Raw genomic sequence first — 20439 nt, forward strand, 5'->3', positions numbered from 1 at the left:
CTCTGGCGACGCTTGTGACCTTCGAGTAGGGCTGGGCTCTCGAGGTTAATCCCTTCTCAGACTCCATCGCGCGCGGAACAATACGTCATCACCGCGCGGCTGACTGAGGAGCTGGCGTTATCGCCGCCCATTTGTCCATAACCTCTTTGGCACTTTCTGAAATACCGGGGACACTTAGTGATTGCTTTGTAATGTAGGAGCGGGTGTGCCCGGTCATTAATGCCTATATCATGAAGTGCTCTGTGCTCATCAACCTCGACGGCCCAAGTGGTCAAACTTGGACTCAGCAGCAAACATTTACGATGGTAAGGCCATTATCATTGACTGGTAAAGTCATTGAAGTTCCCTTTGTCGACCCCATTGTGACCACGCATGCCAACAATTGTACATTCACATTAGGTCAGCTAACCCCGTAATGCAGGCTAGTAACGAGGGCGTCGATTGGAAGCGTCTGACCGACGAAAAGGGTCACTTCCAGCGCCCTGCCACGGTTATTCGAAATTTCATTTCAAGGGAGTCAGGCTCGAGATTTCCAGCTGAGCGAGGCAGGTATCATCTCTATGTGAGCTATGCTTGTCCATGGGTATGAATGAGAATCATAAACTTGCGCGAAGTGCCACTAAAAAGAAGGACAACGTAACAGGCGCATCGAGTTTTGATCGCCCGCAAGTTGAAGGGCTTGGAGGATATCATTTCCTTCTCGGCTGTCCACTGGCATCTTGACTTTCAGACCGGTGAGTTCCCGAGGCTCTCGCATAATCGTGCACAGTCCTCGATATGAACAGTAGGACTAACTGACAGCGAAGGATGGCGCTTTGCAACCCCAGCCGACACAGATGCCGAAGGCGAAAACGTCGTTCCAGATCCGCTGCATGACAACTTCACTCACCTACGCGAAGTATACTTTGAGACAGACCCAGACTATGCAGCAAGATTCTCCGTGCCGGTTCTATTTGACAAGATCCAGCAGGTCATTGTGAATAATGAAAGCAGCGAGATCCTGCGCATGTTTGGAACTGAGGTAAGAGGCCAAGTTCTTGATCATCTGATAGTATTCTCGAAGCGGCGTGGCTCCTTCTTTTTTCTTTCACTTGGAGAAGCGTTCTGATGTCTGACAAGCTCTTAGTTCGATGATCTGATCGAGGAAAAGTACCGGGCTGTCTCCTTGTACCCCCCAGAGCATCAGCATGAGATTGACGAGGCGCACGAATGGCAATATGACAACATCAACAATGGGGTTTACAGATGTGGATTTGCAAGTACACAGTATGCCTATGATCAAGATGTAATGGCATTGTTCGGGGCGCTGGATAGAGTCGAGGCTCATCTGGCTGCTAACCCGGGACCCTATTGGCTTGGCAATAACATATCTGAGATTGACATAAGACTGTGAGTATTACCAACACCCATATTTATTTCAGAGTATGGGACACTAAGCTCCTGTTTAACTTTGTAACTATCATCCGGTTTGATGTAAGTTGGCGTCTTCTTCTGATCCCTATGATGGGCCTCTACAACTCGCCACAGTACTTTGGCTGTTGCATATCCGACTGAATATTACGTCCCGATATCATGAAGATTTCTAACTGGGTTGATAGCCGGTCTATACATACCACTTCAAGTGCAACCTAAGGGATATTCGGTCTGGTTACCCCCATATTCACAAATGGCTCCGTACCCTCTACTGGGAAGTGCCGGCGTTTAAGGACACAACAAATTTCCTTCATATCAAGAATCATTACACTAGAAGTCATATTAATCTTAACCCATCCGCCATCACTGCGGCCGGGCCATCGCCAGACATCCTCGGGCCAGCCGAAGACGTTGCTGCAGCCAAGTTCGCCGCTCAACGACGACAGTAGTTATCTTGCGTCACAAAAACGATTAGGTCTTAAACTAGTGCCAATGTTCTAAACCTGCAAATCCAAAGGCGTTTGTAATATATAGTAGCCCAAGTGTATCAAGTGACAAGGCTTTCCAGCAATGATCTCTTCGTCGCATCACCGTACATGGGTGTTGTAGTCTCAGCACTTCCAGCGGCCCTAGCTATCTATCACCGCTGACAATGTAGCTTGTGTGCATCAAACACTGGTTTGGCACATTGCTAGTGGTGATGTGACTCTTGCTCCATGCAAAGCCCTGGGCCTCCTGCCAACACAAACCCGCCACGGCCATGTTTATCAAACAGGGACACCCAACTGCCAGTCGTTCTAAGGCCTCAAGAATCCGATGTTTTGACCTAGGCGTTTGATTGTTCATATACCCTGGATTACGCGGCAAGAGGCGTTGTTCACAACATTCAAAAACAGGAGGAGGCATTGGAACTGGGTGCGCGAGAGTTTGTGCTCCTAGAACAGTTGCCCTTGAAGAGGCCACTAGACGTTTTGGTTATAACAAGCCCCCGATACCCTGACTGGGAGAAGTAAGTTTCTCTACCCGATGCTATGAGCCCGAAATTTACAACAGTTTCAGGATCTTGGACCAACACCTACTGGCTCGATGCGGCGTTGTGGTGCCGCTAACGCCGTCTCCCGCCCCCCTTTCTCTACCGTGAGTCAAGGTTTTCTTCAATTATTAACCAACCAACCACAAGCTGACTTTTCCTAGCGCTGGTCCGATGTTATCCAACGGCTGGCGTGTTCACTTCAGCCTCGTGGCATCGAGAGCGGATCACGACGAGATGCTTCGATTTGCAGCAATCCATGGAATCAGGCCTCTTATTCAGACGTACAAGTTTGACGGAGCCTCAAGCATCGAAAAGGCTTTCAAAGATATTAGGGATGATAAAGTGAGGTATCGAGTGGTACTAGAGCTCTGAGATGTATTTAAGTCGTCGTGGTTGAGCCGATTGTAGGAATTAGGAAGTATCAAAATGGTCAGCTCCCCTCTCATTTCTCTAGCACCTTAGCTTAGTAAATGTGCATTCGATTATATCTTGATATACGTCGCAAAAGCTTTATCTATAGTAAGAAACAGGCTATCTGCTTCGGCGTTCTTATATGATTACTCCGACCCCTAGGCAGATCTTGAGCCTCTCAAGTCACATGCTGCAGAGCAATCAAAGTAAAATCTAAACGGCATTTTATTCACCCCCGTAATAAAAAATAATACATAGTTGTTAATACAACTCTAATTCATAAATTAACTTCCATTCAGGGAACACGACTAGTTCCAACGTCTTAGTCGATGACGTGCCGTCAGCCAGAGGCCCAGTTTCACCGATGGCGCCAATCCCGGGAGGATAGCGCAACGTATTTGAAATCCCAGCAATTCATCATACGACGGAAACTTAAGAACAGGCGTTACTCTTGAGCCTGTATAGATTCCATGAGGGCGGTTCATAGCAAGGGGCCAGATCTCGTCAAGGGGACTGCTCTGCGTGAAGAGTAGCGCCCCTACATCATCCCACAGGACACTTCCAAGCACTCTCACCTTCCCCTCGTAGTTAGGGCGCCTTCGATCCTCGGGTTTTGTTTCAGGATCAAAACCCGGGTCCACTGCTAGGACGAATTTTTCACCGCCGCTGACAGGGTCGAGGTACGATTTCACGACATCTTCGTCAATGACTAGAAACGCCTTCTCGTGGACACCACGAACGTCCTTTGAGTCAATATGTTTGCGGAAGTGCCTAGGGTCAGGTGTAAGATTACCAGAAATTGGACTCTTGAGGAAGGTCAACTTACTCCTTGGCAGCCTCGATATCCCCGTCAGGAATTTCAAGCTCTTGGCCATCCAGCCAGTGAATCTTGCAAGCAGCACGGACATCGTCAATGCCCTTCACACCTCTGCCCCAGTCGGAGATGTCCGACTCAAACTTGGCCTTGAAATCGTTCCATGCCTCAGAAGTGTGGCTATGGCACAGCCGATACGCGACGAAACCACATCCCCAATTGCCATGCCCCAAGTATGTCTTTGTCAAGTCCAACCAAGGATCGAGATCTAGTTCTTCGGGTACTCCACGCAGTTCTCTCCGGCATTGAGCCTGTGCGTCGAGCTGGCTATGGCACCGGATCAGGAGACGCGCGGGGTCATTACTCTCCAGCAGGGGAGTTATTTCTAATCTTTCATAGGCCTCGTATTCTTCTTTCCGTGTAAGATAAGCCAAACGCCCAGCGTAGTCGGCTTCCCGTTTCAAAAGGTGGACGGAACAGGAAATGGGCTTTTCACGGAAGCCTCCAAGGGGTGTCGAGCCCAGTGGTTTCTGAAGCGGTATGCTGCTACCTTTGTATCCTTCCATTGGTAGGAATATCGTATAATCGGCATGGGCGCCATTATCGACAAGGTCGTAAAGCTTGTTGGTCAAATACAATTGCACCTCGTCAGCTTCGCTTTCATGTGTTGGGTTGTGGAAGGCGAGCTGGTCTAGCACAGGTTGCCGAAGACGTTCGATGTGCTTAGTGACCCATCCATGGGCCATCTCGCACATGGAGTCAAAGTGAGATTTGGTATGCTGATGCCAGAGGGCGGTCAGCGAGATCTCCTCGAAATCGTCCCCGTCGGCCGCCAATCTTCGACGAGCGTTGATGGCTTCCTCGCAGTCGTGCAGGTCGTCCCAAATACGATTATAGACAGTCCGCATAGCTTTCTTCATCCAGCCTTCGTTCAGGTATTGGAAGACGTCGATGACGGCCACGATGTAACGACAAGCCATTGGAAAATTCCACTCATTGTCAAGATCCAGTTCCTTCCAGCGTCTTTCCGACAAGGGCGCGATACCCTCCCATAGTCTCTTCTTCATGGTGTAGAGTTCAGTAGCGATAGGTGGAAGTTGTTCGTCGTCCTTGGTGAGGTTAAGCCGGCTAGCCATCGACTTGACCGCGGCCTGCCCGAGATGATGATACTCAGCAGGCGCCCATTGAGAATATGGTTTGGTCATGTTGGTGAGTTCCTCCTTCGTGATCAGTGGCAGAATCGTTTTGCGGCCCTGGGGGAGATGGCCCCCTCTGGCGAAGGATAAAAAAGGGGCAATTATTTGAGGTTCCATCGGGATGTCTGAACTCCAAAGGACAATGTCTTTGAGGGGGTTTCGATTATAAAAGACTTTTTTGAGAATAGGGAGGGTGACATTCCCTCGTTTGACGGCTTCTTCCCTCCTAGAATGCCCAGGCGGAGACGGGTCAATCTCGGTAAGGGCCATGTCCAGGCGTAGCCAGAATTCAGATCGCGAATGGTCGGGTTCGTCAGACATAGTGGGCGATTTTTTTGATTTGTGGTTGAAATAAGAGTTTTGCGTGCGTATAATAGGCCAATATATAGCTCGGCCTCTGTAATCAACACGTCTTGGGGCTGCCGTGAGTAGAGTTGTAAGTATGCTCGTAACATTCAGGAGAATGAAAAAAGATTCCCTTTTGTCTATGCCTCGGGTTTTAATCGGTTCTTAATCCAGGCCCCTGGTCGACCCTCCCTTCACGTGGCGAATGAAAGAGGAAATGCCCGAGCGTGTGTGGACAACCAACAACCAACAACCTCGTATGTTTGCATTCACGCTTAACATGAAGCCCCACCGCTTCAACGTGAATTTTTCATGAGCCCGTATATTTAAATTGCTAGTACTTAGACTTCGTCGTCGATAGTAACAGGTTCCTCAAATAGAGATACTGAGCGTTTCCGGGCCTTCCGTAATAGCTCTTTGACCTTCGTTGACTCCTCAAATCTTCACAGTAACTGTCTTGGTGAAAGGAGCAGTGTGACTCGGCAGGTGGTTGCAATCTCGGTTCAGGGGTGTCTATGGGCCATAACCAGCCAACAGTTGCCACAACCATATTGCTTCCGTTAACCGATAGCTTGGCAAAAGAAATTGCACAAACACTATTTTCGTGCATCAATAACATGACCTATGTACAGCATTATGCTGCCTTCAATTTGCAGAGCGTTTGCGATCGCTGGGTGTCGATATGAAAACACAATCTCCACACATCACCGTCAACACAGACTCGACCATAATGCCCAAATGGACATCTGAGAGAGTATTTAAGTAGGGTACCTAGTATATGATGCAGCAATAGCAACGTCTTCAGTGGGGTGCACACGGCATTCACTTGTCACCTGGGTGGGTTCCATGCAACGCTTAATGACGATGGCTTTTGCAACTTAAGGCCACACCCTCTTATCTGGGAGTCGAAAGTGTGCGGCTTAGCAATATTGCTGCATTCATGAAGTCACACTTAGTACGAAGTACTCAAAGCTTGATTCGATGTGTTTCAAACTCATTCGCCTGGGGTTGATGGGTTTGACTTTAGGGTAGGCGAATGCTAGGGGGTTCTGTCCAACCGCGAGTCTCTTCCTTTTCTACGCTTCAAGTCACCTGAAACTAACTCTTGGTTAGATGACTGTTTATTCTTTCCTTTGTATCAACTACTAGTGCTCGATTTTGCCCTGTTTAGAGCTGGCTTGTCTCACTGTTGTGACTAGAGTCCCAAGTGAATCCGCCCCTCATTCTGGCAGCAAATACAGCACACATCCCTTCACATAGCTTCTTTACCACAGTAACCTGGGACAAACATGAAATTTCTATTCTTTACTGACAAAGCTGGATCTGTCCTTTTACTGCCCCTTTAATATCATAGGGCTGAGCCACATACTTCCTGCCCCTTGTCTCCGGGCTCGGGATCTTTCTAACGCGTTGCTGACCCAGTACCTTATTACAACCCCAATCGGCCTATTTTGTGTTAGAAATGAGTTGCTGGACTCCAAATGTTTCCGGAAACGTACCATTGGACTGCCCTGAGTCGCTGGCTGTGGACAAGTGTCGACCCACTTGACTTGTCCGATCTTGTTACCATTTTTATTCCCCTCGGTTGATTCTTGAGAAGATACGGTGACTATCCTGGCGTTTCTTCCCTTGAAATCTTGTCTGCCGGGATATTGGCGGTGGTACAGCTGAAGAGCCGTGACCTGGCCGCACATGGCTTGATTTCCACCTAGCCCGCCCAAATTTTGTGATGTAACCTTGGCAAGTTGGCAGAGTTTCAATGCTGAATAGACCGGCGTATGCTCTAGGTCGTACGAATAGGATCCGTATCCTTTTTGCGAAGAAGCCAAAATGACTTCATTGTCAAAGGCCAATGCAGTCATGGCGGAAGGCCTCGCGTCCTGACTGGCGCCGTAAGCCTTGATGGCATCAAGCATTTCGCCATAGGCATCCATGGCCAGCTGTAGTAGTTGACCATCGGAAAGTGATCTCGGAATCGACTTGATGTGGCTGGTGGTCACCCAATGGTGAGAGAGTGAGGATACACTCGGGGACTGGTTGGGCCATTTGTTCGTCACTAACGGCCAGTCGACCTTGACCTGTAGGTTGCCCGGAACCCGTGGCTCCGTTTCTGGGAGTACATATGGTTTCTTTGAGCTTTTGCCGGCCCCTAGCACATCGTCGATCAACGCGCAGAGCACGATAGAGACCAGCAAGGCCAAGGCTCGCGAGGCTGCGATGATCATGGTGAAGAGGCGGGGAGGCCCTGAGCTAGAGGTCTGCGTGAGGATTAGCAAGACTGAAACATGGTGGAATTGCTGCGATTGGAGTCTCGTACCGGAATCACGGGTTTCCATGCGCGATCACGACGAAAGAAATGTTTAATCTTTGAGGTGTCAGATTGTCAGATGGATCTCCGGTCGCATCTCAGCTGTCTCGGCTATTGCCTGGGTTTTGTTTACGGATTAGTCCGAACCAGGCCCCTGAAGGAGTGCCACTTGGCAATCTAGCAGGGGTCAAGGGGCCAGTTAGAAGCCGCCATTGAAGCCTCTATCAAAAGCCACAGGACTGATTCGTTCTAGCACAAGCGCACTTTGACGCGCCAGAGGCCTCGCGTTAAAAAGTCCAGGCCTCTGAGCCAGAGCAAACACCCCTGAGCTAGTCTTACTCAGGTCATTCCCCACCGTAGAGCAGATTCATGGACCAACAGCAGATTGGCGATAATCAAAGGTTAAAAATACACAATCGCGACTTGGCGCGGAGTGCCACGGCTGTCACGGCATCCCCAGCCCCTGGAACGCGGCCGACTCCCCTGTCTCCAAGGCTCTGGGCGCCCAAGGTGACATCTTTTGTTTGGCATTATTTGAACTTGCCGCGTGCTGAATTGGCGCTAATCCAATAGAGGGGATTCATCAAGGCTAGAGAAATGTCCAGCAAAGGCCAGCGTATTGCTTCATGGGAAATAGGGGTCTGCATTGACTTACTGTGGCTTTACTCAATCCTTTTAATTAGTTGATCCTTCGCTGTGGCGCACCAACATTGACAATATCCATCCTTCTAGAGCCTGCTCGCCTCCTGGCTCATCTATGGACGGACATTTGCTGGACAGGGGTGGGTGCCTCAGGCCGCCACCGATAGCTTAGCTCCAGCCACTGGCTCCACGCCTTGGTTGGTCCCAATGCATTCATCACACTCACTTCGCCCATTTTTCTCTTTGCCTACGTCTCTCGTTTGGCTTTTCAAGATGAGTCGCCTAGTATGGCATTGCCTGGCCATCACCGCGCTCATCCAACAGGCAACTCCTTTCCCGTCGTTCCCGAGCCTGGGGTCAATGCTGATCGACAGAGACGGAAATCAGTTTGATGACGTTGACTCGTGGGACGCCAGTGACCTTTCATACATCACGAAACTTGCTGCTATCGGAGATTCGTATTCGGCTGGAATTGGCGCTGGAAACAGGTTTGGAGACGTAAGCCAAGCATCAGATTCCCAGAGCGGTAAGTTTTATGCCTTGTTCGCAAACAAACAAGCATCTGACATGATCTTAGACTGGAGCTGTGGTCGACATGACAATGCCTATCCTAGTCTAGTCAACCAGGACGGCAGGCTTGGCGACAAGTCTAAGAGAAGATTTCAGTTCCAATCATGTTCTGGTGCAACCCTAGAAGATGTCAGGAAGCGGCAGATCCCTCACATTGACAAGGGTCAACAGGCCATTTTGGTCTCTGCTGGTAAGTTTGAGAGCTGACTTGCCGACAAATCCAATCTGACAGAATGTTAGGTGCAAATGATGCCGAGTTTGTCAACATTTTGAATCATTGCATCTATCAATGGGCTTCTTTCGACTCATCGGAAAAGGCATTCGATATACTGGGAAATTCCATTCCTGGGCTCCTCAAGGACTATCCACACCTGGCCGAGTTCCAAATCGAGGAGTTGACGCGAAGTTGTGACGAACAACTAGAGATTTCCCGGGAGCTCGTCGAGAGTGATGAATTTGGCCAGAAGATCGATGATGTGTTGAAGGAAGCCAAACGCAAGCTGGCACGCGAGTAGGTATCCTTTTCTGCCTTGCTTTCGCTGCAGTTGCTAACAGAATTGCCAGTGGTACTATCTACTATACTGGGTAACAAAAGGGCTATTCCTTGTTCCACAACTTGTGACTAAACGTTGATAGGTACGCCAGGTTTTTCTCGACAACCATGACCGAGTCGTGCAACAAGGTTTCCTGGTCGACATGGACTGAGGTTAGTTACGGCCTTGAAGAAACCAGCGGCTTGAATGCCATATCTAATATGCGTAGGAATCTCACGACTATGCAAGAAATACGGAGCATCTCACGGTTGATCTACGGACAAAGATTAATGACCTCGTGGATCTGATCAACGAGAAGTTGGTAGGACTTGCTTGACTGCGCCTTTTGGAGTTCTATCTGACATAGTTCCCTCACAGGCATCAGCCGTGGAGAAAGCTGGATCAAGCGTTCAGTTCGTTGATTATGACTCGATGGTGGGAGACATCGGAGGGCGATACTGCGAAGCCGGAGTTGATGAGAGGACATTAAAGAAAAGTACAAGGTATTACTTGCACGGCTGGATGAGACATGCCGAAAATGCTAACTTTGTCATAGGTTTGGCCTTATGTTTTACGAGCTCAACACCGCGGATCAAGCAGATAAGACGCCCTTTGACCGATCCGAGGACCGCCCCGGAAACAAGACCTTTTCTGGCTCCCAGAATGTCTTTGCTCATATTGCTCTTGCCATGGGCCCAGATGCAAAGTTTACTTTTGATCAGAACGCGAACGGCACTGCTTTGAGTGATTTTAACATCCCGACAGGAGATGATGACTCAAAATCATCCGATTGGGGATGGCGGATTCCCAACGTTCTGCCTGATGGGTAAGATTTCTCTTCATTTCTCATTGTGTGACAACGGCTAAAATGCAACTGCTAGATATGCTCGAACTTTCCATCCTCAGATTCTCCTCCACCAAATCATTGCTAATCGCATCGTCTTTGACATGATGAGCCAAAACAACAAGGTCAATGGCTACGGCGAGCTCCCGCTGGTCACCGAGATGGGCTCATGCCGCGCTGATTCCGGACCTACAACATACCTGACACATCAGGGAGCCAAAACGGGCGAGTTGATCCAGAATGGCGTCAAACTCCGAATTCTCCCTGTGGGCGATTCCATCACATATGGACGCCATGAAGCGGGTGATGGTGGCGATGGTAATGGCTACAGAGGAAGACTGAAGGAGCATCTTACGCGTAAGATCTATTGACTCGAATTGCTGCGTCGCAAAATCACTGACACCCTTGCTAGAAAACACTGTTGTCTTTGCCGGCGCAAGAGCGGCCGGAACCATGGAAAACGGAAACTTTGTGAGCACTGATGCATATCCCCTATCAGATGGATGGCTAACTATGAATTAGGCTGCTTGGCCGGGAAAGACGATCCAGTTCATGGCAGATCATGTTGATCCTTCTCTACTGCACCGCCCTAACCTCATTCTTCTCCACGCGGGTACAAATGATCTGGAAGACAGAGCCCGGTACTCGACAGAAGGAAACGACCCTCAGGGGATGGCAGATCGTCTGGGTGCTCTGATCGACCAGATGTTTGAGGCATGCCCCGACGCCGTGATGCTTGTGGCAATGATTTTGCCGACTTGTGACCCCCACAAGTCAGCCAACCATGAGGCATTCATCAGCATGATTCCCAGCCTTGTCAAGGAGCGCAGACTACGAGGCAGACGTATCCTTGCTGTCGACTTCACCGATTTCCCGCTTGATCAACTATACGACTGCATTCATCCAAAGCCCGATGGTTATCACAAGATGGGTGACTGGTGGTACGACTACCTTACTCAAATTCCCCCGTCGTGGGTTACGGAACCTATTGGGGATGATCCGGTCTTACCTAGTGGTGACGGCCATAGATACGGAGGAGTTAAAAAGCCCGCTCCCGCGCCCGAGCCCAGCAAGCCTGCTTCTGTCCCCTGAAATGGGCGTATCTGAGACACTGGATGATTGTGAGGGCTGAATAGACCATGTACAAAAGTCGTTTTGTTTGAAAGCCGCCAGTGAGGCTGCGCTGCATGTCAGGAAGACCAGGATCTGCATGTACACGAGGTATTGGCATAGGAGTTGTCAAGTCTTGCATGATTTGGCACGGCGATGCAGGCGTCTTTGGATTATCTTGGCATTGAGTATTAAGGGCATATACATTATCATAGATTAAGCAAGCTGTAGAATTGAAAACACTTGGCATCAACAATGCTGCGGCAGTATCTGCTGAGAGGATATAGAAATGTGAAGTAATCTGTTACCCGAGAAATACCCGTGGCGTCTTCAAGCCAGGCACCTGCGTGCGTTGCTTTGTCTACTCTCAAACACTGACATCGATCGATCTCTCATTCTCCCGGAGCTGCTTCGGTAGCTAATCTTTACTCTCATATTTCGCAACATGGAGGATGTGATTCGTCCTGGAGAACAGGCTACTCGAGCCATGTTCGAGCGAGGATACCGGACGTGGTCCAGGCTGTGCGAGTTGGCGTCGCAAGACCCAGCACTACCAATGAATTGCCTATCTCGCCTGGAAACTGCCTTTCCAAACCACCCCTACTTCCCCGAGAATCTCCTTGTCAACACTTTCAGCAATGCTGCTGTCACAAAGGGGAAAACTACATGGACCATCAGTGATGAGCATCTTCCTCCTTTCCAGGATGAAGTGCTTTTCCAAGTGGCTTGGAAGGAAAAGACCCCGGTAGTTCTAACATCGGATCCGCAACGTTCAATGACGGTTCTACCGGATATCTTTGGCACAGACAACAATCACATCCCAATATTAATGTTGGGTTGGTCGTATGTCCTCTCAGCGCGATGGGCCGAACTCATCCCGGGGGCATGCATCTCCCAAACCAATCAAGACGCCCCCAACGGCTCGGGGATGCCGGAAGTGGGCAAAGACCCTGTCCTAGTTAACATTGGCCAAGCTGAAGAAAGTGCTGCGAACTGGTGGAATTCCATCTTGTCGGAAGGAAGCGGTTGGGAAGCGGAATTCTGCAGCCCTAAGGGAGTTCTTCAGTCTCCGTGGACTGTCAAACTGGTTTCGGAACAGCGATTCGTCCTTTCATGCAATTCTCCGGACTCAAATTCAACCCTTGAGCAGGCTACAGTCTCTTCAACCGCTGCCCTTCGCTACTTATCTGATTATTGCGACCTCCACAATATTCATGATCAAAGTCAAGCAGCCCTCACAGCCGCCCTGTCGATTCCACTGGCCAAGTACGACAACAGGCAAATTGAACTTGCCATCCCTAAGCTTTCAAAAAAGTCAGACCAGAAGGATAAAGGACCTCTGGCCTCGTTGCTTACGATTGAGGCCCATCATCAATTTGACCGACTTCTAACGCTGAGCTGCAATCCGAGAGGTCTAAAAGCACTTCTGGACAGCATCTTTTTTGAACCTGACGTGGCATCCAACATCTGTGGGATCTGGCTACAGGGTTCATTCGCATTTCTGGATGCAGTCAAAGATCCACATCAACTATTGCGGACTTTGATAAAGCGTGACCCAGAACTCGGGTTTCTATGGGTTGGCGCCTTCCTGACCGGAACCCATAACCGTTCCCTCCGAGAAGCCCGAGGAGGTTGGTGGGCTATTGATCTCAGTGCAGCTGCATGGACAGGGACATTCGCATCATTCATTCAGGCCCCGGCGCTCTTGGAGACACTCGGTGAGGGAAAGATTTCTCGTGCTGACGAATGTCGTCTCTTGTATCTTACGCACGGGGTCGACTATACAACACCGCCGCTCTTCCCGTTTCCGCCATTCGGCTCCACTGCAATTGAAGACACGAATTTAGATGTCCACGAGCACGCGCTCTGTGGCATGCCTCACCGTCTCGCGTATGCATGCTTTACCTGGTCCTGCAACGATAGGAAAGAGGTACAGCAGTATTGCCAAGATCGTCTCAAGTCAAGTATCCTCCGCTCGAAAAATGGTCAAATTACAAATCATTGTCATGATCATATTGTTGACAACTATGAGGGGCTCGACTACGATGACCTCGACTCAGAAGACGAAAACTCAGAAGCTGTGACCCGAAATATCTTTACATGGCTTCGTGGTGAAGATGGGTTCCCCGTTGCGGAGAGAGCTATCCGCGAACATGAGTGGATTGATAATCTAGACTCGGACGACGATAGTCCAATCGAGGGGGATGTCCGCTCAACAGTGGGGGGGAATCTTCATGGGTGGATCGCGAGGGTATCAACACAGAGATCAAACTCAATCTGAGGGAATCCTGGGGGTGGATTGTGTTCAAGTAGCGAGATTTGGACCCTCTTCTGGGGCATGAGGTGTCTGATGCGAACGGGTTTATTCACTGGAAGCAGTTCAAATCGATACTATGTCTGACGCATTCTTTATCTGATAAAAAGGTGATGACTGCTTAATAATACCACATTGTTCCAGACCGTCGATGCATGCTCTCCCCTGGGTGCTACGAGGTATCCGTACAGAGAACTCGGGGGTTCGGGCACTAGAGAGAAAGATGAGCCTATCATCTGTCAGCAGAAAGATGGGACGGACATGACAGCATCATCTCGGGCTTTCAACGGAGCCCGAATATCCATCACAAAAAGTCTTATCACCATATGGCCACAGCCATCTCCCGAGCATCCCAAAAGAGGCGGTCATGATAGAAGACCTGCTATATCGCGAGACTGAGGGTCCTCCTAGCCCTCTCTGGGTAAAAGGATGCAATTCCTGAAACCTTAACCCCAGCGGTCAAAAGTCCGGGGTCCGATGAGCAAAGATCCCTGCAACGGTCGAGGCTTCCAGGGGCGCATAACAAGCATATTCACCCGCCAGGCTACTCCCAATCGGGGCGATATAGCCGCCAGGCACGAACTCCTGCAAGTGGTCTGTAATGCTGGAGATTCTGGCCTCATTTTCTACCAATAGTTCTTGATCCTTCGTAAAGGCAAGGTTGTTGTATTGCTGATCACCCGTGGTTGAACCCCGCTGCGGAGAGCAAGGACCAGCTCACGATCGATACTTATAGATGCTTTTCCCGCATCAAGACAGAGCTGTTTCTCCAAGGCCGCATCTTTTCTATCGCCCATCGTTGGTACATCCTCTACCATGGCCCGTGGTCTTGTCTCTCTTTGTGTTGGCGCCTTATTGGCTGCCTTGAATCCAGTTGCCGGAGCTTCAACTGTTGCACAGCCCGCCGACATCGTCCTTCGAAATGGAAACATCCACACCATGGGATCGTGCGATACCCCGGTATCGGCACTAGCTGTTCATGGTGGCAAGATCACTTATGTCGGAGCTGAGAACAAGATCAAGAATTACATCGGGAAGAAGACCAAGGTCGTAGATCTTAAGGGTCGCATGGCCATGCCTGGACTGGTTGATTCGCACATGCATCTCCTTTCTGGCGGTCTCTTCCTTCTCAAGTGCAACCTTAGTTACCAGACTCTGCCCATTGAGGACGTCATCAAGCACATTCAAGGATGTATTGATGGGGAGACCGGCAAGACCGACGATGACTGGCTTGAAGTTGTCAACATGGACTACGCCGGTCTCGTTGATAAGAGTGGCACAGTGGGCAAAGCTCAGCTGGACAAGATCAAAACCAAGCGCCCCATCATCGTTCGCTCTAGCGACTACCACACTGTCATCGCCAACTCTAGAGCGCTGGACCTTTCCAAGATCGATGCCAGCACGAAGGATCCCTCCAATGGCAAGATCGTCCGCCTTCCTGGCAGCAACGAGCCCTCCGGTGTCCTTCAGGACGATGCATACAACCTCTTGGTAGGCCCACCTCCCGCTACGGAGGAGGAGAACCTGGAAGCTGGCCGTGCTGCTCTTAAGCTCCTGCGCGAGGCCGGCATCACCACCTTCCAGGATGCCGCCGCGTCCGAGGAGCACCATACTGTCTTCAGGGCTCTCAAGAAAGAGGGAAACCTCACATCGCGAGCCTACTTTGACTGGCGAATTGAGGCCCCAAAGACTCTCGAAGATGTGCCTGCTCATGTGAAAGAAGTTGTGGCCCGCTTCAAGAAATACCACGACTCTACCCCCATCGGACCCAAGCCCACCACCAAATGGCAGGCTATCAAGGCCTTCATTGACGGCGTCATTACTTATCCCGCCAACACTGCGGCGCTCATTGAGCCCTACTTGCTTCCTGTCAACGGATCCGATGACAAGTGGGCGCCCGATCCGGATTCTCTGAACGATCCGTATTGGAAGCCCGAGATCCTCACCAAGACCCTTGAGCTTCTGTTCTTGGCAGGCATTGACGCTCAATTGCACGTCGACGGCGATCTTGCGGTCCGGATCGGTCTCAACGCAGCCGAGTCGTTCCGCAAGAAGCACCCGCGAAAGAGCTTCAAGCTGGGTCTCGCTCACGACGAGCTCTCCCACGAGAAGGATTGGCCAAGATTTGCCAAGCTTGGTGTTGACCCGATTGTCAGTTACCAATGGGCGCAGCTTGCCTCTTCGTACATTCCCGACACATTCAAGTCCATTGGCGATGATCGACTTGACAACCTGCAAGCCTGGGCTCAATTCGAGAAAGGCGGACGGCCTCTTGTGTACGGAAGTGACTGGCCAGTAAGTATTAGCCAAATTCTTGATGTTTTCGCATTCTAACAACCACAGATTGACCCCCTTGACGAATTCCTTGCTCTCAAGGTGGCCGTCACTCGCTCGGGAGACACAGAAAACCCCAACTCGCCCGCCAGCCAAGGACCACCATTTGTGGGCGTCTTCCCAGCAGGCGAGGGCATCTCCCGCAAGTCTGCCCTTCACTCAATCACCATCAACGGCGCTCGGTTCCTGCGGGCCGATAAGCAGATCGGCTCGCTCGAGACCGGCAAGCTGGCGGACATCATCGTTCTCGAAAAGAACTTCTTCAAGGTTCCCGACGAGGAGCTCGGTCGCCAGCGCGTTCTGCTCACCATGGTCGGTGGAGAGGTTCTTTACGTGGCTGATGGACAAGACTTTGGAGTCAAGGCCAAGTTCCCCAATGACGACAAGACCAGCACAAAGCTTGCCCGTCGCACCATCGGAGGCTTCGCCGCCAAGTCGCTCTCGGATGAGGGCAAGGCTAATGCAGCCAAGCTGAGGAAGAGGGGGGTCTGTGTGCACAAGCACTGATAACAAGTTAATTATGTCTGGGTCCTTTAGCCAGCGGCCAAGCCGAATGAGCTTGGACAAGACGTTATTTATGAATCCATCGTGTGCACCGCCTCTGTCGGAATTAAACAGTGATTCCTGTAGAAACTGAGTCATGCACAATCAATGATCTGGCCACTCCTTAATGAAGAAGCTGGAAGAAACCCAACAAATCCACCTGATGCCGTAGATGGGAATAGTTCCATGTAGGATGCAGCCACTTTGACCATGGCGTGCATTAGACCGTTCCCCTGCATAAAAATGGCTTTAATTACCCTTCCCTATCATTGGGCCATCTTATCGACAGACATTATTTCCGCAAATCAAGGGTTGTCCGCGCAGGATTCCGACATTCCAGTACGAGTCGCCGCATCGGTGGCGCCAACCTCGATATCGTTAGCAACGACAGTGATTAAGCTTAGAACGACATTGCCGGGGTAGCTCCCATTGGCAGCATGGCTCGGTTACTTCCCAGTGGCGTGCATATCTAACCATGCCTCCTTGGTTATCTGCCTGCTGTTCCGGGGGGACCCTTGAGCCCACCTGGTAACAGCATGCTCTTAACTTGCCTCTTCCCAGGGATTCGGTAACCTGCCATGTCCATCTTTTGCTGAAGGTTTCACCCTCCTCCAACTACAGAGCCTCTTTTCTTCTGGGGTGTCTTGTTGTTGGTTGACTTGATCTCCGACTCGGCCAAAATGGCTCCGGCGCCGTCGGGTGCTGCCGTGCTGGTAGGTGCTGGACGCCACCCCGGATCGCCGGGCGAGGCTCCTCTTTCGAGTTTTTTCCGGGGTGATCTGCGTGTTTGTGATGGGCACTGACATTCAACAACAGGGCACCATCTACACGCTCATCGTAGTGGCAGCTCTGGTCATCGCGGCGCGCATCTATCTTCGCATCGTCATTCAGAAGCGACGACTCTTGGTTAGCGATTTCATCATGATCTTAGCTTGGCTCTCAGCGGTGTCGACATCAGCTTTTGACATTCTACTCAAAAAACACGGAGCATTAGAGGCCCACATTAATTATACTCTCACCAACTACGAGGCAGACTCGGTAGAAGAGTTTGAGCATGTACTGAAGGTAGGTCACGGCTGTTTTTGGTGTTGACCTGTCCCCAGCGGGTTCCATCAACTTCGTATTGGAGACCCGAAGCTGACATGCTTTTAGATGATCTGGGCCTCAGTCATCCCATTCTTCACCACGTTCTACCTCTGCAAGGCTGCTCTCATTTCAGTCTACCTCCAACTATTCCCACCGTTCATGAAGAAGAGAAGGATGCTATTGTGGGCAACAATCATTTATTGTGTGGCTGCCTATATCGTGTCGATCGCACTGCAGCTGTTCCTCTGTTTCCCAATCGAAAGGAATTGGTACGTCGAATGCTCATTTTCCTTGATGATGATCGCTCTCGTTGTTACGGGTGGCCGTTACTGATAAGGGTCCCCAAGGTCAATCAAAGAGCCAGAGAAAATGTGCCCCGAAGATGATCTCAAGCTCGTTTTTGAGGTAGCTTGGGCTTTGCACTTCACCGGAAGTCTTGCTCGTAAGTCATACTCAGCTAGTTGTCTAACACTTGATGAAACTCACTTTGCCTTCAGTCTTTGCCCTCCCTTTCCTCATCCTACAAAACCTAAACATGCGGACCAAAACCAAGATTGGCGTCTATTGCGTCTTTCTTCTTGGCTTGATTGACATCGCCTTTTCTTTGACGCGATTCTTGACAGTCCTTCTAAGTCATGATGGGAGCTTTCGAGCCATCACAACAATCGGTATGTGATACCTAAAAAAAACATGCCCTCTGACACGTGAAGAGTAACTAACAAGACTAACCAACTTCAACAGAACTATGGAGCGCGTTGGATGTTTACGTCGGCCTCATCATTGCCTGTCTCCCCTCCCTCCGACCCTACCTCCGCCGCAACTTTGGAGCATCTTACCAATACGACTACAACGAGTCTGGAAGGGTGACAAAATCGACAGTTACTCGAAGGCCAGGCCAAAGTGGGTTCGAGGAGCTTGGCGAAGGTCCATACGCTGGACCATCAACAGGCGGGAGCCGAGCGATAGCGAGTCGTCATGCTGCAGAGTCGGCCGAGTTTAGCACCGATGGTGATGACGACAAGAAGAGCAACAGGAGTGACATTGAGCTCGTTAATATTAATGTTGGAGCTAATGGTAAAGAACGAGCCCATGCCTAAAACGCAGCTTAGATAGGCGTGTAAACTAGAGCATCTCGTGGAGACAAACGGCTAAACGCAAGAAATGCCACGAATGAAGACACGAGATAGAATAATTAGATAATGATGACAGTGCATCGAGGCGCCATTTCCAAGCAGATGTGCTAAACTGCATCGGTAGAAACGGGGCGCCATCCACTAATGAGGCAGATCGATGTGAGACATACAGTAGAAGTCAGGTTGCAGCTGGCGAAAACAAGGACATGCAGTCAGCATCTAATCTAAAATAAGGATGGGGTCAGTACTATATATGAAAGTTAGAACACTTTTAAATGCCCCGAATCATACTTGAGTCTTCTCTCCATCTGCCTAGGGCCTCACACTGAGTCGGCCCCGTCATCCGCAGGTACCAGACCCCGTCAACGCCATGGCCTCGAATCTCTCATCTGAGGAAATCATCTCCTCATTCGAGGCTATACTGGATTGTCAGGACTATGGCAAATGGGAAGAGCTTGAAGCCTACATCCAGCCAACTGTTGATATCGTTGGCGGCTCACAAAAGCGCGACGAGTTCATTGCCTTTCTTCGCTCCAGCGTTGAAGACGGAAACCGAAAGGCGGAGCTAGATAGCTATATCGTGGACCATGACTCCCAAGCTATAGCTGCCAGAATCATCAGAATCGAAAGCGCTCAAGATGGGAGTGCCACTTCCGAGTACCAGGAGGTCATCATGGCCTGGTTTGTTGATGGTCGTCTCTCAACCTTCAAAACGATACAAGACAATGATGCACGTCAAGCAAGGCAACCTAGCGCACCGAGAACTCCTGATGGAGTTGCACAGCGAGCGCCAACATCACTGGACCTTAGGGCACAATACCACCAGTACATCGCCAGCATGAATAACAGGACTATGGAAACCGAGCTGGGGAATTTTGTTCAACCCATTGTCACCCACAATGGCCGCACGATGACAACATCAGACTACATGAAACCAATCGGAAAGAGCCAGGAGGCAATTGAGTCAATAAAGCTGGAGCTAGAAGACATGCTGGTTGATAACCAATCGGGGACGGTTGCCGTTCGAATCAAGTTCACGGGTGTTTCAGTGGGAGTGTGGGGGAACGCGGGACCCAGTGGAAACCCTGTGACCTTTCATGAGCATGCCATCTATTGGTTTGAAGGGGGAAAGGTTTCATTTGTCTGGGCTGCTCTGGACTTTGATGAGTATCGACAGCAGGTGAGGGGGGGTGATTGATGGGGGGTTTGTCACGAGTCTCGACGACCTGATATTGTTTCGACTCCACTGTAAATCTTAAAATACTTCGAACACCCGTTAAGTTGCCAAGGCAAGGGACTTAACGGCTGAATATTCAGCCCGAAGGGTAAATACCGTCTACCTGCTATTAAACTCTTCTGGGAGGCCCCCTTTCGACTGTGGCGATAACCAGCTATCAGAACCACTTCAAACCTGTAGTAAGGGAGTTGACTGATAGACATAGGGGTCCCTCTACCACTTCCTTCTAGGCCTAATTAACTATATTCTGTATATCGAGTTCCCCCTTCCCTGTAGCTTATAGGAAAATGTCGTTTAGTCAATGTACCGTGGTGGATATGGCGGATCGATCAGTAGCTGAGCCTGACGGCGTTGTTGGTCAGCAAGGCGTATCTTTATCCCTGCTTTGTAGTTAGCCATAATCGCAGTACGTAGGAAACGCAGGCGTATAAACCTTCCGTGGGCGTGTGGTTATAGAGGCTGTGACGATCGAAAGGCGCCTCAAGCAGTAGGCCTTTCAGCGAGGTAACTCGTGAGACAGCAACATAACTAATACCGGCCTGGAAGTCGCGTGTAGCGAGGTTAGTAACTATC

At 50.2% G+C, this 20439-nt stretch overlaps 8 protein-coding genes across 8 annotated transcripts; 6 read left to right on the plus strand and 2 right to left on the minus strand.

Annotated features, from left to right (window-relative positions):
• Positions 1 to 415: 415 nt before the first annotated feature.
• Positions 416 to 1862, plus strand: NECHADRAFT_39661 (uncharacterized protein; the record flags this gene model as incomplete). Its single annotated transcript, XM_003040577.1, has 6 exons — positions 416 to 583; positions 644 to 761; positions 786 to 1021; positions 1127 to 1389; positions 1422 to 1473; positions 1599 to 1862. 6 exons carry the CDS (start codon positions 416 to 418, stop codon positions 1860 to 1862), a joined length of 1101 nt encoding a protein of 366 aa, XP_003040623.1.
• A 1303-nt stretch (positions 1863 to 3165) lies between these two features.
• On the minus strand, positions 3166 to 5137 carry NECHADRAFT_39656 (uncharacterized protein; the record flags this gene model as incomplete). Its single annotated transcript, XM_003040606.1, has 2 exons — positions 3166 to 3628; positions 3684 to 5137. The coding sequence occupies 2 exons, from the start codon at positions 5135 to 5137 to the stop codon at positions 3166 to 3168; spliced, it is 1917 nt and encodes a 638-aa protein (XP_003040652.1).
• Positions 5138 to 6464: 1327 nt separating this feature from the next.
• On the minus strand, positions 6465 to 7437 carry NECHADRAFT_79809 (uncharacterized protein; the record flags this gene model as incomplete). The annotated part of the gene is made up of 3 exons (XM_003040607.1): positions 6465 to 6490; positions 6526 to 6658; positions 6712 to 7437. The coding sequence occupies 3 exons, from the start codon at positions 7435 to 7437 to the stop codon at positions 6465 to 6467; spliced, it is 885 nt and encodes a 294-aa protein (XP_003040653.1).
• Positions 7438 to 10562: 3125 nt separating this feature from the next.
• Positions 10563 to 11241, plus strand: NECHADRAFT_93179 (uncharacterized protein; the record flags this gene model as incomplete). The annotated part of the gene is made up of 3 exons (XM_003040578.1): positions 10563 to 10580; positions 10632 to 11111; positions 11146 to 11241. 3 exons carry the CDS (start codon positions 10563 to 10565, stop codon positions 11239 to 11241), a joined length of 594 nt encoding a protein of 197 aa, XP_003040624.1.
• Positions 11242 to 12048: 807 nt separating this feature from the next.
• Positions 12049 to 13500, plus strand: NECHADRAFT_39725 (uncharacterized protein; the record flags this gene model as incomplete). The annotated part of the gene is made up of 1 exon (XM_003040579.1): positions 12049 to 13500. One exon carries the CDS (start codon positions 12049 to 12051, stop codon positions 13498 to 13500), a length of 1452 nt encoding a protein of 483 aa, XP_003040625.1.
• An 849-nt stretch (positions 13501 to 14349) lies between these two features.
• Positions 14350 to 16374, plus strand: NECHADRAFT_39677 (uncharacterized protein; the record flags this gene model as incomplete). The annotated part of the gene is made up of 2 exons (XM_003040580.1): positions 14350 to 15828; positions 15877 to 16374. 2 exons carry the CDS (start codon positions 14350 to 14352, stop codon positions 16372 to 16374), a joined length of 1977 nt encoding a protein of 658 aa, XP_003040626.1.
• Positions 16375 to 17202: 828 nt separating this feature from the next.
• On the plus strand, positions 17203 to 18593 carry NECHADRAFT_39660 (uncharacterized protein; the record flags this gene model as incomplete). The annotated part of the gene is made up of 5 exons (XM_003040581.1): positions 17203 to 17475; positions 17563 to 17717; positions 17844 to 17938; positions 17994 to 18168; positions 18248 to 18593. The coding sequence occupies 5 exons, from the start codon at positions 17203 to 17205 to the stop codon at positions 18591 to 18593; spliced, it is 1044 nt and encodes a 347-aa protein (XP_003040627.1).
• A 406-nt stretch (positions 18594 to 18999) lies between these two features.
• Positions 19000 to 19827, plus strand: NECHADRAFT_93182 (uncharacterized protein; the record flags this gene model as incomplete). The annotated part of the gene is made up of 1 exon (XM_003040582.1): positions 19000 to 19827. One exon carries the CDS (start codon positions 19000 to 19002, stop codon positions 19825 to 19827), a length of 828 nt encoding a protein of 275 aa, XP_003040628.1.
• Positions 19828 to 20439: the final 612 nt, after the last annotated feature.

Source organism: Fusarium vanettenii (genome assembly GCF_000151355.1).
Source record: "Fusarium vanettenii 77-13-4 chromosome 5 genomic scaffold NECHAsca_61_chr5_1_0, whole genome shotgun sequence".
Lineage (NCBI taxonomy): Eukaryota > Fungi > Ascomycota > Sordariomycetes > Hypocreales > Nectriaceae > Fusarium > Fusarium vanettenii.